General features: G+C 40.8%; 1 protein-coding gene across 4 annotated transcripts; it reads right to left on the bottom strand.

The window, feature by feature from the left end:
• Positions 1-5,897: 5,897 nt before the first annotated feature.
• Positions 5,898-15,555, bottom strand: LOC123961379 (proline-rich extensin-like protein EPR1). 4 transcript variants are annotated; one of them, XM_046036706.1, is made up of 9 exons: positions 15,311-15,555; positions 11,122-12,436; positions 10,890-11,004; positions 9,523-9,703; positions 9,394-9,408; positions 9,103-9,186; positions 7,695-7,765; positions 7,312-7,447; positions 5,898-6,639 (listed from the first exon to the last, which is right to left on the bottom strand). In XM_046036706.1, the coding sequence occupies exons 1-9, from the start codon at positions 15,389-15,391 to the stop codon at positions 6,616-6,618; spliced, it is 2,022 nt and encodes a 673-aa protein (XP_045892662.1). In that variant the 5' UTR covers positions 15,392-15,555; the 3' UTR covers positions 5,898-6,615. The 4 variants fall into 4 exon arrangements, with proteins under 4 accessions (XP_045892662.1, XP_045892663.1, XP_045892664.1 ...); XM_046036707.1 differs by lacking the exon at positions 9,394-9,408; XM_046036708.1 differs by lacking the exons at positions 5,898-6,639; positions 7,695-7,765.
• Positions 15,556-15,614: the final 59 nt, after the last annotated feature.

The raw sequence follows: 15,614 nt of genomic DNA, 5'->3' as shown, positions 1-15,614 counted from the left end.
CCTGGAGCAGATCGACATACAGGCCCTGGGGCAACCACAATCACTTCACCATCATGGAGTTTGGGGGGAGGAAGTTTGTGAGAGTCAAAGCCCGAGCAAATGGAGTATGTCTGACTACAATCTGGAGGGTCAGATGATCCTGTCTGATGTGCGCCATTGACATGAAACTATATATCAATGAAGAGACAATATTTTAGTTTTGATTAAATCATTCATTGTTTTTGGTCACAGTGGGGCAGCAGAAATAAGCTGTGAACACAGCACTGACATATAAGGTCAATGCTGAACATGTTTGCCAATAATCACCTGACACATCCTTAAAACAAGTCAAAATTATGCTCAGTAGTGTGTGTGGCCTCCACGTGCCTGTATGACCTCCCTACAACGCCTGGGCATGCTCCTGATGAGGTGGTGGATGGTCTCCTGAGGGATCTCCTCCCAGACCTGGACTAAAGCATCCGCCAAATCCTGAACAGTCTGTGGTGCAACGTGGTGTTGGTGGATGGAGCGAGATATGATGTCCCAGATGTGCTCAATTGGATTCAGGTCTGGGGAACGGGTGGGCCAGTCCATAGCATCAATGCCTTCCTCTTGCAGGAACTGCTGACACACTCCAACCACATGAAGTCTAGCATTGTCTTGCATTAGGAGGAACCCAGGGCCAACTGCACCAGCATATGGTCTCACAAGGGGTCTGAGGATCTCATCTCGGTACCTAATGGCAGTCAGGCTACCTCTGGCGAGCACATGGAGTGCTGTGCGGCCCCCCAAAGAAATGCCACCCCACACCATTACTGACCCACCGCCAAACCAATCATGCTGGAGGATGTTGCAGGCAGCAGAATTTTCTCCACAGCGTCTCCAGACTTTGTCACGTCTGTCACATGTGCTCAGTGTGAACCTGCTTCCATCTGTGAAGAGCACAGGGCGCCAGTGGTGAATTTGCCAATCTTGGTGTTCTCTGGCAAATGCCAAACGTCCTGCATGGTGTTGGGCTGTAAGCACAACCCCCACCTGTGGACGTCGGGCCCTCATACCACCCTCATGGAGTCTGTTTCTGACCGTTTGAGCAGACACATGCACATTTATGGCCTGCTGGAGGTCATTTTGCAGGGCTCTGGCAGTGCTCCTCCTGCTCCTCCTTGCACAAAGGCGGAGGTAGTGGTCCTGCTGCTGGGTTGTTGCCCTCCTACAGCCTCCTCCAATTCTCCTGATGTACTGGCCTGTCTCCTGGTAGTGCCTCCATGCTCTGGACACTACGCAGCAAACCTTCTTGCCACAGCTTGCATTGATGTGCCATCCTGGATGAGCTGCACTACCTGAGCCACTTGTGTGGGTTGTAGACTCCGTCTCATGCTACCACTAGAGTGAAAGCACCGCCAGCATTAAAAAGTGACCAAAACATCAGCCAGGAAGAATAGGAACTGAGAAGTGGTCTGTGGTCACCACCTGCAGAACCACTCCTTTATTGGGGGTGTCTTGCTAATTGCCTATAATTTCCACCTGTTGTTCCATTTGCACAACAGCATGTGAAACTGATTGTCAATCGGTGTTGCTTCCTAAGTGGACAGTTTGATTTCACAGGAGTGTGATTGACATGGAGATACATTGTGTTGTTTAAGTGTTCCCTTTATTTTTTTTGAGCAGTGTATATATAGGCCTACTAATTTCATCCATTGTTAATATAACAAGAGTGGCCATGCTGGTGGCTCTGTGAGGACCTACTTAGGCCCCATCCACACTACTCCATTTTAGTTTAGAAATGAATACGATCTCCTTTCACAGCAGGGTTGTCTACATTAAAACGACTGAAAACACACAGCTAGGACCCATTCAGGGCATGCGCGTGCCAGTGTAAACACAAAGCAGATGGTCTATTCCGTAGTTACAGAAGATTTGGCTAAAGAATAAATAAATACAGACTAAGCATCAGACCAGTTTTATTGTTGCATGGATCAATAACGAGCTGGGACTGTTACTGAATGTAACACGGGAATGTGGCGGCAGAAAACAGACTGGGAGTTGTTGCAAAGTAAACAGCGACATGCACAGTACAAGTGTAGGCAGATGAGTGTTACTTGCACGGTACAGAATATTTTAATAAAAATATGATGCAGCATCTTGTTTCTGCTTTGCAAGACCCAATCAGAGAGCCGAGCGTGAGCGGCTGCGTCATCGTTTCTAAAGTCCTTGGCCCGTCTTCACTAAAACGCCCTCCGGAGTTTTGAAACGCAAAGCCCCTCCTCTACATACTAATGTCAGCATTGCTAACATGCTGATGTTTAGCAGGCATGTTTACCATCTTAGCATGCTAACATTTGCAAATTAGCACTAAACACAAAGTGTAGTAGAGGCTGATGGGAATGTCATTAGTTTTGCAGGTATTTGGTAAACCAAACTAAACATTTGACCAGATAATGGGGCGTAATGCTAACACAAAGTGTGGGGAATCACCAAAGTCAGTAGCATTCATCATGTGGAGACCACGAATGTCTGTGCAAAATTGTATGGCAATCCATCCAATAGTTGTTGAGATATTTTGGTATGGACAGTATATTGATTAATATCAGAGCAGCTTAACTTTGCCTGTGAATTTGTCTTACCCTCTGGTTTAAAACTGTTCTAATCTGGTCATGTTTGCATATACAAGAAGTCAAACAATCAACCAGTCACTCAAAAACCAAACCAAATTTGGGGAATCAGTGAAATCATTGTTCACAAAGGACACTCTTCCATGTTTGTATTTTTTTGGATTATATATTTGATACATATAGAGAAGTGCTATTCCCAAAAGGAATGGGTGTAATGCAATTACGTAATGTTTAACACATGCCACTCATGTGCATAAACACAAAAACCCATAGATAAACATTGTGGAGTTTGGCTGCTGCTTCTTCTGTGGCTAATGAGAGATCATGACGTCAGGTCTGGTTTGCAGACCACAGCTTCACTTCTGTTTTACTTTCCTGGCCTTTCTTGTATAGTGAGTGGATGAAAAAGCTGATGCTCTAAAATGCAAAAGTAAAACAAACATTTTTATGTCTGTCTCAAGGCATCGCTGTTTGTAGAAGTCATTTTTGAAGGCATCAAAAATTAAAGCTTTGACAAACTACCATATGAGGTCAACGCAACAGAGCTAGTCAACTTAATGCCGTAAGACTGAAAATCGAAACAAAATGTTCTTGTAGTTGCATCATAGAAACTCTACCTCCAAATTGTCAAAAAATGTACGAACTTACAGAACTGGCCTTGTTTTTAACTTGACCGCCATCCAAAACTCAATTTATTCAGGAAGTTTCCACGCCTCAAGAATTTCCTCAACTTAAATAAAGAGCATGAAATCCTCCAATTTTGGGAATTTACATGCAAAAGATTAAATTTGAGTTTTTACCCGTCATCTCTGTATATGTCTGCAGCCACACAAAACCACACACATGCAAACACTCACTTCCTCTTCATATCGAACAAGACATGGTGTACCTAAAATTAGATGAGACACTCACATGTTAACAGACACGCAAGTCTGCAATGTGGTTTTACCGAAGTTAGGAGCAGAAAGACACAAAGATTGGATAATGACTAGTGTTGAAATGTAACTAAACAGAATTAAAAAGTACTGTACATAAGCACAGTTTTGAAGAACTTGTTTTTACTTGCAAGTATTTCCGTTTTATGCTGTTCTAAACTTCTGCTTCGCTACATTTCAGCAGCAAATATTGTGATGGGTACTTCAGTTTTTATGCACCATATATCTGGAGCAAACTTCCACAAAAGTCTGCTGAAACTTTCAGTTCTTTTAAATGAGGGTTTTGATTATTATCTTATGCTGCACTGCACTGTCCTGTCTGGTTTTGTTTTCTATGTAACTCTGTATTTAAATGGATTTTTATTATCCCCCGTGTTTTTAGGTTTTATGTAAAGCACTTTCAATTGCCTTGTTGACATGTGCTATGACATTGCATTTGCCTGTAAAATAGACATACACTGAACTCAAGCAGCTGTCCGAGAAATTTAATTAATGACTAACTGGGAGCCTGTAGCTGCAGGTGGATGGCCCTCTACTGGTGACGTTATCAGAGTGTCCGGTTTAATGGTGTTGAACTTTGTGACACACATTGTCACGCAAGTCTCAAGTGATCAATCACATGTATGTTCAGAACAGGAAGAGCCAATCAAGCAGTGTATCCCAATTCCATACTCCTGTACATACTAATTGTATGTATTTTGTAGTTAGTATAAAAAGAAATCAACACACTTACCTGTTTTATAGGTCCGCTGAAACAAACCAGCTAGCAGGGAGGAGTTACTTCTTTTCCTTTGTGCATTGCATTGTGGGACAATAATCAACAGCGAATTTAAAAATGAAGCATATACTTCCTTTTTCCAATGTACACTACATACTCAAAACCTGCTTAGATTTAGTGTGTAGCATGGAATTGGGAAAACAATAAAGATATGCCCTACATCTGCCTTACTGTTCATTCTTTGATAGAATTTTTACATGTTACTCATGTTTATATACAGTACTGTGCAAACATTTTAGGCAGGTGTGGAAAAATGCTGTCAAGTACATGTTAATATTTATCAGTTAACACAAGACAAAGTGGGTGAACAGAAGAAACATCTAAATCAAATTAATATTTGGTGTGATCCCCCTTTGCCTTCAAAACAGTACTTATGCACAGTACAGCATATGTATGTCTATACATATAGCATGGCATATATCAATGTTAAGGAAATTCTGCTGTTGATGGATGAGACACATCAGGAAATCATATACTAATAACACCAAATTGACAAGGGCAGACATTAAAGATGCAAGCTTTGTTCCTGTTGTTAAACAGGAACAGTTTTGCAACCTCTTGGCAGATATAAAATAAAATGTAAATAGTAGGCCACCACTGCTATTATTATCATGACTAATGATATTTGGTACTGTCAGGTCTGTGTTGCAGCCATCTGGGACTTAAGAGACCTTTGGAAATTTCTAAAATTCAGGAGAGAATTCAAGCTGTAAGAAATCTCATGATTTGTTATTCTTAAATTCATAAGATTGATCATTTGAAATAAATCTTTGTGTTGGTGACACTGAACTGCAGACAGGGCTTTTAATCTTCAGTTGTCAAGAGGCTGAGTAAGCCAATCTCATCCATGGGTTGGTGGGCGATGAGGGGAATCCATGGAGGATTTCCTCAGAACTTCAATGACATGAAGACGTGTTCAAAATCCTCTCATAAAATCTTCTACTCAGTATGAGTCCTGCACAGTGCATCACTCTACCTCCCAGTATTATTTATACAGGATCGACCACATTTACCAGCTCCAACAACAAGTTACGTACACATTTGTGCATCAATAATTATAATCCAGTGATATAATATACAATATTCTGATGTGGGCCATTCTGCCTAATGAGTACTTTAATTTAGTTTATTTTGATAACTGTATTTGTGTTTAACATTTTAAATGCAGGACTTGTAATAGTATTTCTAAACTGTGGTATTGCTACTTTTATTTGCCTAGATCTGAGTACTTCTTTTACCACTGGTTATTATATTATTGGACAGTTAATACGAATTAATGTATAAATCTCAGCTGTGCTGCACCATAAAAAGGTGAAAGGTTACTAAATGACAAAGATGTTTTTGTTAAAGCTTTCCCCGTATTGTTTTTTCTCTGCCACTGGGCTTTTTCTTCAATATAGCTCTTCATTTGTCATTAATTGTCACAAACAAAAACATGGGCCACATTAAAGAATTAATGTAGTTTCTTTTGGTTGTACATAATTTCGTCATTCTTGATATCATAGAGTCCATATTTGCTCATGATCTCTCTGCATCTAAACTGGGATTTGATTGCACTAAACAGCAGAAGAAAATACTGGAGATCTTGTGATCTCATGTGGTTAAATTATATTTTAATGGCATATGGATTAGACCTCCACAATTGTGCTCCTAATTTACATCAAGATGGCAGCAACCACCTGCCAACACTTTCTACAAAAAGTGTCACAACAAAATTTGAGACTTATTTATTTTTACATGCTTTAGAAATAACCCCTGAAATAATGTATGTACAATCCAATAACCAAAAACACGTACTGGTCTTTGTTATGTCACACTCTGCTCCTTAAACAATTCTTCCATGCATCTGCAATCTGATAATTAACTTTCATAGATGTCAAGGCACACAAACATTGATTTTGCAGGATGTCATTCTCTCTCTCTCTCTCTCTCTCTCTCACACACACACACACAAACTGCTCCTCTGATTGTTGTGTTTTGCCTCATTTACAAACATGAACATTTAAAAATTATGTGATTCATCGGTTACTGTTGCGGCACAATTGGTTTTAAGACGATCCCAAGAACCAGAGAGGTAGCAAACATGGCTTCCAAGCTAAAGACCCAGCTGCTGCTAATGTTTGTGACACCAGTGCCAGACCTGTCTACTGACCTGACAAGTCTGACTGATATCTGGCACTTCTTCCGGATGCACGTAAAAGCTGGAGTTGTTTCTCCTGCCTTTCCTGTAACTCGTCTTGTTTGCTGATTTCTGTCCATCAAGTTGTCTTTGCTTTCAGGTGTCGTTGTCGTCCTCACCAAGCGGTCCGCATTAACCTCCAGTGCTGAATTTATTCTGTAGACGCAGGGTAGAAATGGGTTAAAATGCTACCAACGCTGAGTGACGGGTGTGAGGAAATTTTACTTGTGGGTAACAGGAGAGGAACAGGTCATATACAGGTCACACTCGGGGTCACTTGTAGGCCTAGAAGTAGACTCCTTAGACATAGCTATTTGCCTCTGTCCCTCTCCCTGTCAGGGTGACGACAGCTGGGCTGATAGGGAGACACTGTAGTTCAGGCTCAAGGCTAGCAGATAACGGTGGTTTCTCCCATCTCGCATGTTTACAGACTCACTGTGTCCTCTTACAATGCAATACATGTGACCTCCTGATCTCAACGTGACTTAGGTAATGTTTCCTGCAGATTGGCTGTTCAGATTTAGGCCAGTAAAAATGACCTTGTAGGGAAAGGCCATAGACACTATGGGACAGCAGAGAGATAAATATTGTGGACCAAGTGGTATTCATGAGATTTGGTAGTCACTGCATTGTGTTCTCACTCTGTCTGCCAGACACCCCGGCTAGGCTTCAATAAACACTGCTTTGTAAGACATCCTGAGGATCTTATTCTGAAAAAAAAAAAATAAACTGCTCCAAGAATTTCAACAACAACGGGATAGTAAAGAGGGACAGTGGGAGAGGTTAAAGAAGAAAGAAAAAAATTTTTTTGTATATATCAAGCCGTACTTTCTTGGCGTTGTCCACACACTGCATGTAGGCCGAGGCGATACTCGAGCAGGACAGAGTCTTTCCTGTGTTTGCCTTGTAGCATTTTAAAATCTGATTCTGCAAGTCACCACACACTGGCTGGATATCAAAGCGCCTGAGAGCGAGAGAGAGAGAAAACACAGATGCAAATATCAAAACATCATGTTGGTTTGGTAGTTAATACCAACAAATTTATTCAAACTAATTCTAGTTATTTTGTCCTTGTACCATATGTCAGTCCAAATTGTAACCGTACTAATCTAACCCCATGAACTATAAAAATGATTATTTATCATTAGGAGTTGATTATTGATTTGCAGATAATTATTGCATTTACACAAACGCAGTGATTCTGAACTTACGCAAAACGGTTATGAGTCTCCTCTTTGCCCTTCTGGAAGCTCTCAGCAGTCACTTTGTAAAACTCGTTACACTGTCAAAAGTGGTAAAAATACCACGTTACCACTAAGGTCAAATATCACAGCTGCATCATACAATCAAACTGTCATTTGTAAACAAATACTGAGGGAAGTTACTTGCACAAAGCTGATATTTGTCTGTGAAAAATAACAATAATCTGTAAATCTGAATTTGTATAATCCAGTTGTTGAGTCTCACTGCCCCTTACTGATCAAAAACATTACTTTAAGGCCCTGAAAACACATTTTCCCAATCACCTTCTTACTAAGAGCGATGGGGCTCTACACAAACACAAAATAATCTGTCTTAGTCTTAGTCTGATATCACCAGTATCTTACGGTAGCTAATGTTACCAAACTTTATGACTCTTCTCTACCTGTGCTATTACTACATTATGTTTACGCATTTACCATTATCCTTTAATTCTCACTTACTGCCACTACTGTTAATGATATTGTCACTATTATATAGTGTTTACACAAGTTTAAACACTACAGACTACTTAAGTTTACACATTCTCACTTTAAACCTGCAATAACAGATTTTTTGGCCCACTGGGAGGCAGCAGAAACAAGTTGTGAACATTGACATCACCTTTGAAGTTGATATGACAAAGTGTTAGCTGTGTTAAAGAGTTGCTTATTTACAAATCCAGCTGTTACAGGGCAACATTATCATTTTTTTGGAGTCATGCTTCTGATCGCTTGATGAATTTAAGTCTCATATTCACTCTTTTAGCTCCTTTATTAGTCTCTTATCAACTCCTGAGGGAAATATGTGGCTCTTCAGCTGCTCCACTGTGTTCACCAGTTAGTCGCTAACTGTGTCTGTCTGCGGTTTGGTGCTGAGCAGGTTGTGCCTGTGGATTTTAGAGCTTTTTCCACTGAAGGCAACACTATGGGATCAGCGAGAGTGATCCAAAACAGTAAAGTTGTGGGCTGGACAGATAAACAAAGACTTGAAACTATACAGTTCTTTAAAGCCAAGGGGAGCTGCAGATTCAGCTGATAATTCTTTGTAGGTTCCTCACTATAAGCGACCCCTTTCAAATTGTCATTTGATACATTGCTAGTATAAAAATATCGATAACAGCTAATAAACTAATAAACACCGAAACTTTAACCGAGCATTGCTTGAGTCATAAATATTTAATGTTACGGAGGAGATAATAATAATATAAATAATAAACTTTATATAGTGCCTTTCACGAGACCCAAGGGCGCTTTACACATAATTGCAGAGACAGAACAATAAAAGTCAATTAGGGTTAAATGCCTTTGTAAAGAGGTGGGTTTTTAGAAGGTCCAGAGAGGGAGCTGTCAGGTGAGAAATACTCAAACTGTTGCTCACCTTTGATTCAAGTTTTGCGACATGTTCCTTGTACAGAGCGTTTAGCTTCTTCAAATGGTTCTCCCTCTCCTCCAGTTGATGAGCCTGTGTGGGTTTAAAATGGCATCATCACACCTCTAAAACCAGTACACGCATGCAAATACTACATTTTAATCATTTCATATTTTGTAGACGACAATACCAAATTTCCACACGGGAAAAAACACAGCTCTGAGCTTTTTAAAGTGAGATTAGAGCAGAACGAAAGTGGAAAAAGTGAGTCATGCATGTATAAATTCTCCCCCATCTTACCTTCATCTCCATCCACTGAAATAAGACAAGAGGGCAAGAAAGAAACAGATATTAAGGGAAGGAAAGAACTACATATTTACAAGAGAGATCATGGCACACATAGATCAGGCATGTTTTATTTGTGCTTACATAAAGCTGCACCATGAGCCTCTCATCTTCTGTCTTCATTCGCTCTTTCGTGATGGCGTCTGTCAGGTTCTCCATGTACGCCGCCTTCTCCAGCTCCAGCGTCTTCTTCACCTGCTCCTCCACCTGAGCCTCAGCTGCTGCTTTTGCCTCTGCTTGAGCCTGAGCCCTCATCTTGTCCAGCCTTCACACGTGCACACACAGATCACATTTTTATTACATTTTCTTCTTGCAGTGTGATGCAAAACAAATTTTTCGGGCAAAATTGCCAATAATCAGCTGGTTCCAGCTTCTTGAAACACGAAGATTTCCTGCTTTAGTTTGTCTGTAAACTGAATATCTTTAGGTTTTGAACTGTCTGTTGGACAAAAGACAAACTTAAATGACTAAATTAACATTTTTCACTATTTTCTAATATTTTATACACAAAACAATTCAAATCAATCGGCCGACAACAGTATTTGACAGTTAACTGAAAAGAGTATTAAGCAGCCTTACACCTCCTGCAGTTGATACTTTCTTTCTGTACAGTTAATTCATTGCTTGTCATTTGAAATATAGCATCTGATAAGTAACTAACTAAGTAGGCTTTCATTGCCATTTCAGCCATATACACAGTACACGTTGAAGTAAGACAGCATTTCGCCAGGACCATGGTGCCACACTAACCTGCCCTTTCATTCATGTGGTGCACCCACACTTGTATGTTGTGCCTCATAGTTTTTCTAATTTCTATTTTACTATATTCATCAGTGGCATAAGTACAGATGGTGCAACACAGGAATAATTGCCACCTGGATCGTGATCAGATGCTGTCACCCATTCATATACGGAGTTGCTGTGCTTGTTGTTTGATGGTCGGAGACAGCAGGTTTGAGTCAAGGGCAGCCCATAAGATTAGCATTTTAGCTGCTGTCTGTGGTGCTGAAGGTTTGCGATTGTGTGGAGTCGCTGTGCATCCGTACGCCCGTGTATACACAAAAATGCTTTTTGGGGCAAGGGCCACAAGAAAAATATTTCCACTGGGGACAATCACAATTATATTACGCTACCGACATTCATATATATTTAGTGTAACATGTATTAGGGCTGCAACTAACAATTTTCATTATCAGTTAATCTGCTTATTATTTTCTAAATAGAAAATTTGTTTTGTCTATATAAATGTAAGAAAATTTACTTTTCAAGAAGCTTACATCTTTAAATTCCTTTTTTTGTTCAAATAAAACCAAAAAGATATTCAATTTACACAAACATTTACTTCAGGTTGACATAATATCTACGGTTCATCTTTATTTTATCTTATCAGTCAAAGTCAGGACCCAAATGACAGAAACACAGTATAACTTAACAGTAATTTTAATTCTTACTGTCGCTGCAGCTCGTGCCTCTTCTGGCTGATCTCCTCCTCCAGACTTCTCTGCATCTCCTCTTTGATCTTCTGCCTCATCTCTTCCTCCAACACTTCAGAAGAAATGGGCAAAGCTGCATGTAAACACATTCAGTTTGTGAATGGAACAAAGAAAAGAAAAAGAAATTGAGTTGATTGATTTCAAACAGTTGCTACAATCATGAACATCCACCCTGTGATGTTTAGCTCACCTGCTGCAGGTGTTGGCACAGAGGCGACAACAGGCACTTCATCCTCAACAGGCGGCAGAGACAGGGTGATAGTGGGCTCCTCAGCAGGTGGAGCTGGATCAAGTGGAGGTGGTGCTAGAGGGTCTATGAGAGGTTCACTTACAGGTGCATCAGCGGGCACGACTGCCACCTCCACACAGTGACAGGGTGGGGAGGGCTCTTCAAAGATGAGCTCTGGAACAGCAGAGGGTGCTGCGACAGGCTCTGGAGAAGGTGGAGGTGGAGCCAGTTCACATGGAGGCAGTGTGTCGTCAGCTGGAGCCATGAGTGGAGGCACTTCTTCAAATGCAGCTGATGGGACTACAGGTTCCACAAGAGTGGGCTCCACTTGCGGAGACAAAACTACAGCATCAACTGGAGCTAAATCAACAGGACAGGGTGGGATTATTGCTTCTACTGGTGTAGATTCAACAGTGGGCGGAGGCTGAACCGTTTCCACTGGTGGCGTCGACAGGACAAGGGATTCAAGAGGTTCAACAGAGGGAGCTACAGCAGCAGGTTCAATTGTAGTTGCAGGAGTTGGTTCAGAGGACAGAGATAAAGCTAGAGGTTCAGGTGGAGCTACAGCTGCTGTTGAGGACTCCACAGGTGGAGGTAGAACAATAGGGTTGATGATGTGGTCAGCTTCTGGGGGTGTAGATGGGCTTTTTGGCTCCACATGAAGTTGGATCAAGGATTCAACAGGAGGTAAGACTACTGGCTCTACTACAGCAGGTGTTGGAGGAGGAGCACATTCAGGCTGTACAGGTGCTTCTACTTGAGGAGTAGGTACAGCTGGAGGTGGAGGAGAGGCAGAAAAAACAGGGTCGGTGACAGGTGGAGTTTTTGGTGGCGCTGCGGGCTCCAAAGACGTAGGAGGAAGGGAGTGAAACTTTACAGAAGGCATGGATGGGACTTCTTGAAGAGGGGGTGGAGGAGGGGCTGAGACAACAGGCTCAGTTACATGTGGAGTTTTGGGCTCTACAGGTGGAGGCGGGGCTGCAGGCTCTACAGCGGTAGGAGGAAATGAGTGAAACTTCACAGGAGGAGGAGGGATGAGTTTTACAGGAGGAGCAGGTTCCACTGACAGAGGCGTGGATGGGGCTTCCTGAGGACGAGGTGGAGGGGGGATGAATGGAGGAGGCGGTGTCAGAAGAGGTATTAAGTGTTTGACAGAGGGGGCGGGAACTGGAGTGGGTGTTTGTGTTTCAGGTGGAGGAGGACTTTCATTCTGTGAGAGCCGAGGGCCGACGACCTTTGAAGGCGGTTTCATCCGGTTGATGACTTTGTCCGAAAGCTGACAAAAGAAGAGAAGCAACAGAAATACTTATTAAATGCAGCTTTGTTTCTGTCCTGTTTCAGTTTCTACTACACTACATCTCTTGATGTGAATATTGTACTTTAGTTACAAGTTACTTTTAAGATTACAATTACCGATTACTTCCTATCCAGTGAAAATCATGTAGCTTCAAATTTTGTGATTTTGAATAAAACTTTTTCTAATAAACTTAGAGATTTAGTGTTCAGAAAATCCTCCTAAGCTTAAACTATTTAAACCCCCGCTCAGCTGGAAAATGCGTCATCAAAAAAAAAAACTGAAAACAGGGCAGTTTCTGACCTCATGAAAAGTTGACTTTTTAGAGATATGTGGTTCTCACAGCACAGTGACACTACAAACTGAGAATATGATGCATTGCTGTAGATTAAACTACCTAAGAGTATATAAAGTAGTTATAATTAGCACTATCATAAACATCTACAGCAGTAAAATGGAAACACATTAATGCATCAGTAAGATTAATCCAAAAACATAATATATCATAGTAAAGCACTGACAGGGACCATTTTATTGCATTAAGGGGAATTTAACTTTTGATACTTTAAGTACTTTTTGCTGATAATACATACTTTTACCTAAGTAAGGTTTCGAATGCAGGACAATTCCCAGTAATGGAGTATTTTCACAGAGTGGGGTTAGTACTTTTACTTAAGTAAAGACTACTTACTTCTTTCAACACCGCTAACAATTATACTACACTATATTATTCCAGAGATGCAGTGCAGTAGCACATTTATTGGAATCCACAACAACTAGTTAAACATGTTCACAAGACATTGAGAAATAAAGAAAAAAAGAGAAAGAAAAATAAAGATTTTTTTTTTTAAAGCCAACAAAAGACAAAGCATTCTGCATAGCGATCCTGCAGTTTGCTTGATAGATCCTTAGCTTTCTACGGTGGCTCCCAGGGCTCAGTGAGGAATATTTTTTTGAGGACTATGAATTTTTTTTTGAGGACTACTTTGCATTCCCTCACAATACTTTTGCGTTACCTCGCAATACCTTGCCGTAGCAGCATGAACATGTAGCCTATAGGCTAGTGAGTGGACAGTATTGCATAATGTGAGTTGCAAGGTCTTGATCCACATACCGAATAATAACGAAATGCCGTTTCATGCGGTCCAATGTGCTAAAAACAGTCACAATAGCCTATTCAACTTACAAGACACAAAACAAAAAATAGACATGCTGGCCAGCCAAAAGAAAGAATGGCATTTATTGAATCATTTGTAATTTTTAATGCATCTTCAGTAGGTTATTTTATGAGCTTTTCACTATTTGTCGGGCCCGCACAAATAAGTGGGTAATTTACAGTATGACACTAAACCAGACAGCTGATCTGTATACTGTCAGGGGAGTGAGAATGGCATGCAGGGCTGGAGCATTATAAAGTGCGTAGCCTAATAGTGCAACCCCAAATCTGAAGTATGTTCACCTGTATAGCCTATTTCTAACCTATTTAAATAATAGCATCATCAGAAGTAGGCTACTTAACATTAGCTTCCTCTCATCTCGGCGGAGCCTTGCGCTCTGACAGAACACGGTGTGCCCGCTGCATGCTCCAGGACATTGATGGGGCAGGTCTGTGTAAAGATGTCGGCTTAACAGTCTTCAGTTTTCCGGTGTGTGGCAGCATGAGTCCCATCTCCTCCAGACCGGACATTTACCGGGAGCAGCCTTAGTCCAAGCTGGGCCAGCATGGCTCTATCCCGGCTGTCTTCCCTCTCCTCTGGAGCGATCACCCGCCGTGGTGCCTGGTCCTTTTTGATTAAAGCCTACATAAATATGCCTATTGAGCAGTAGCAGGCTACTATATCAACATAGGAAATTCTCCGTTCAATAAAAAAAGTAAAATTCAATAAGCTGGAGTGTTGCGCTGAGAGCAGCTGAGCATATGGCTCGGAAGTAGGCTAACGGAAGAAGACAGGTATTGAGAGAGAATGCAAAACATATTGCGAGGGAATGCAAAAGTATTGCGAGGTAACGAAAAGTAGTCCTCAAAAAAATATTCCTCACTGAGCCCTGGGAGCCACCGTAGCTTTTTGGCTATTATCCAAAATATCTGGGAAGTTTTTATTTGTATCCTTACTTTCTAAAATGTCTCTTCTTTGATTTGATTTTACAAAACAAGGCTCTTGGACACATGAAAAGAAGCCAAAGGGTTATATAGTTGAAGTATTTAAGTCATACCTGATCAAAGTTTTGAATAATTTGAATTATTTTATATACTGCTGGGTATCTTAACCTATAATAACACATCCTAAGATTAATATTTTGTATTGATATAATTATAATCAGAATATGCAAATTTATGAGTAGGCTTAACTAGAACTCTTAACTAGAATACATTTATTGGAGTACAATATTTCCTTACGAAATGTAGTGGAGTAGAATAAAGTACAAAGTAGAATGAAATGGAAATAGTCAAGTACCTCAAAATTATATTTAAGAACAGTACTTGAGTAAATGTATTTAGTTTTCACCACTTTCCACCACTGGCTAAAAGTGTTGTTTTACAGACTTAAAGTTCCTTTAATTATAGTGATTTTAGTTTTAAGAAATTAAAAAAAACTGCATTTATAATTAATAATATCATCAATTATTTAAGCAGAATTATTTTTTTTAGTCCATGTGACAACCGACCATTTTCTCTCTATATATAGCCTAACACCAACACCCCACCAGTGCTGGAGAGTGACAACAGACATGGTGGCGAGATCAATAATTCTGATTTAGCCTACATCACAGAATTTGATTAAGGCTCGCGCACTCTGCAGGGACTGTGCGTTAAATACATTTTCCTTAAATATTTCACTCCCAGTTCAAACTCACCCGAATGCCCTTGACAAAAGTAACTCCTCTGCCTTCTTCATCATCCTCATGAGAGAAATGACTCGGGCTGTTCCCCCCCATCCACACCTGTAGCCGCAGATACTACCAAGACTGTGTTTGATACTGAAGTGATTTAATCCCACAACGTGGATTAGTGTCCTCAGTGAAATCATGTCCCAGCAGCTGCAACAATTTGCCCCTCCCACCGCTGAGTGTCAACAACAGCAGCTGCTATTGGATGGAGCTGAACACCGCCTCTCTGGATTGGTTGACGCGTTTTAAAGTCAGTGAAACCTAAAGGAAC

The sequence above is a fragment of the Micropterus dolomieu genome, linkage group LG22 (genome assembly GCF_021292245.1).
Source record: "Micropterus dolomieu isolate WLL.071019.BEF.003 ecotype Adirondacks linkage group LG22, ASM2129224v1, whole genome shotgun sequence".
NCBI classification, from domain to species: domain Eukaryota; kingdom Metazoa; phylum Chordata; class Actinopteri; order Centrarchiformes; family Centrarchidae; genus Micropterus; species Micropterus dolomieu.
The sequence above is the reverse complement of the archived record's forward strand: the minus strand, read 5'-3'. Positions and strand labels throughout refer to the sequence as shown.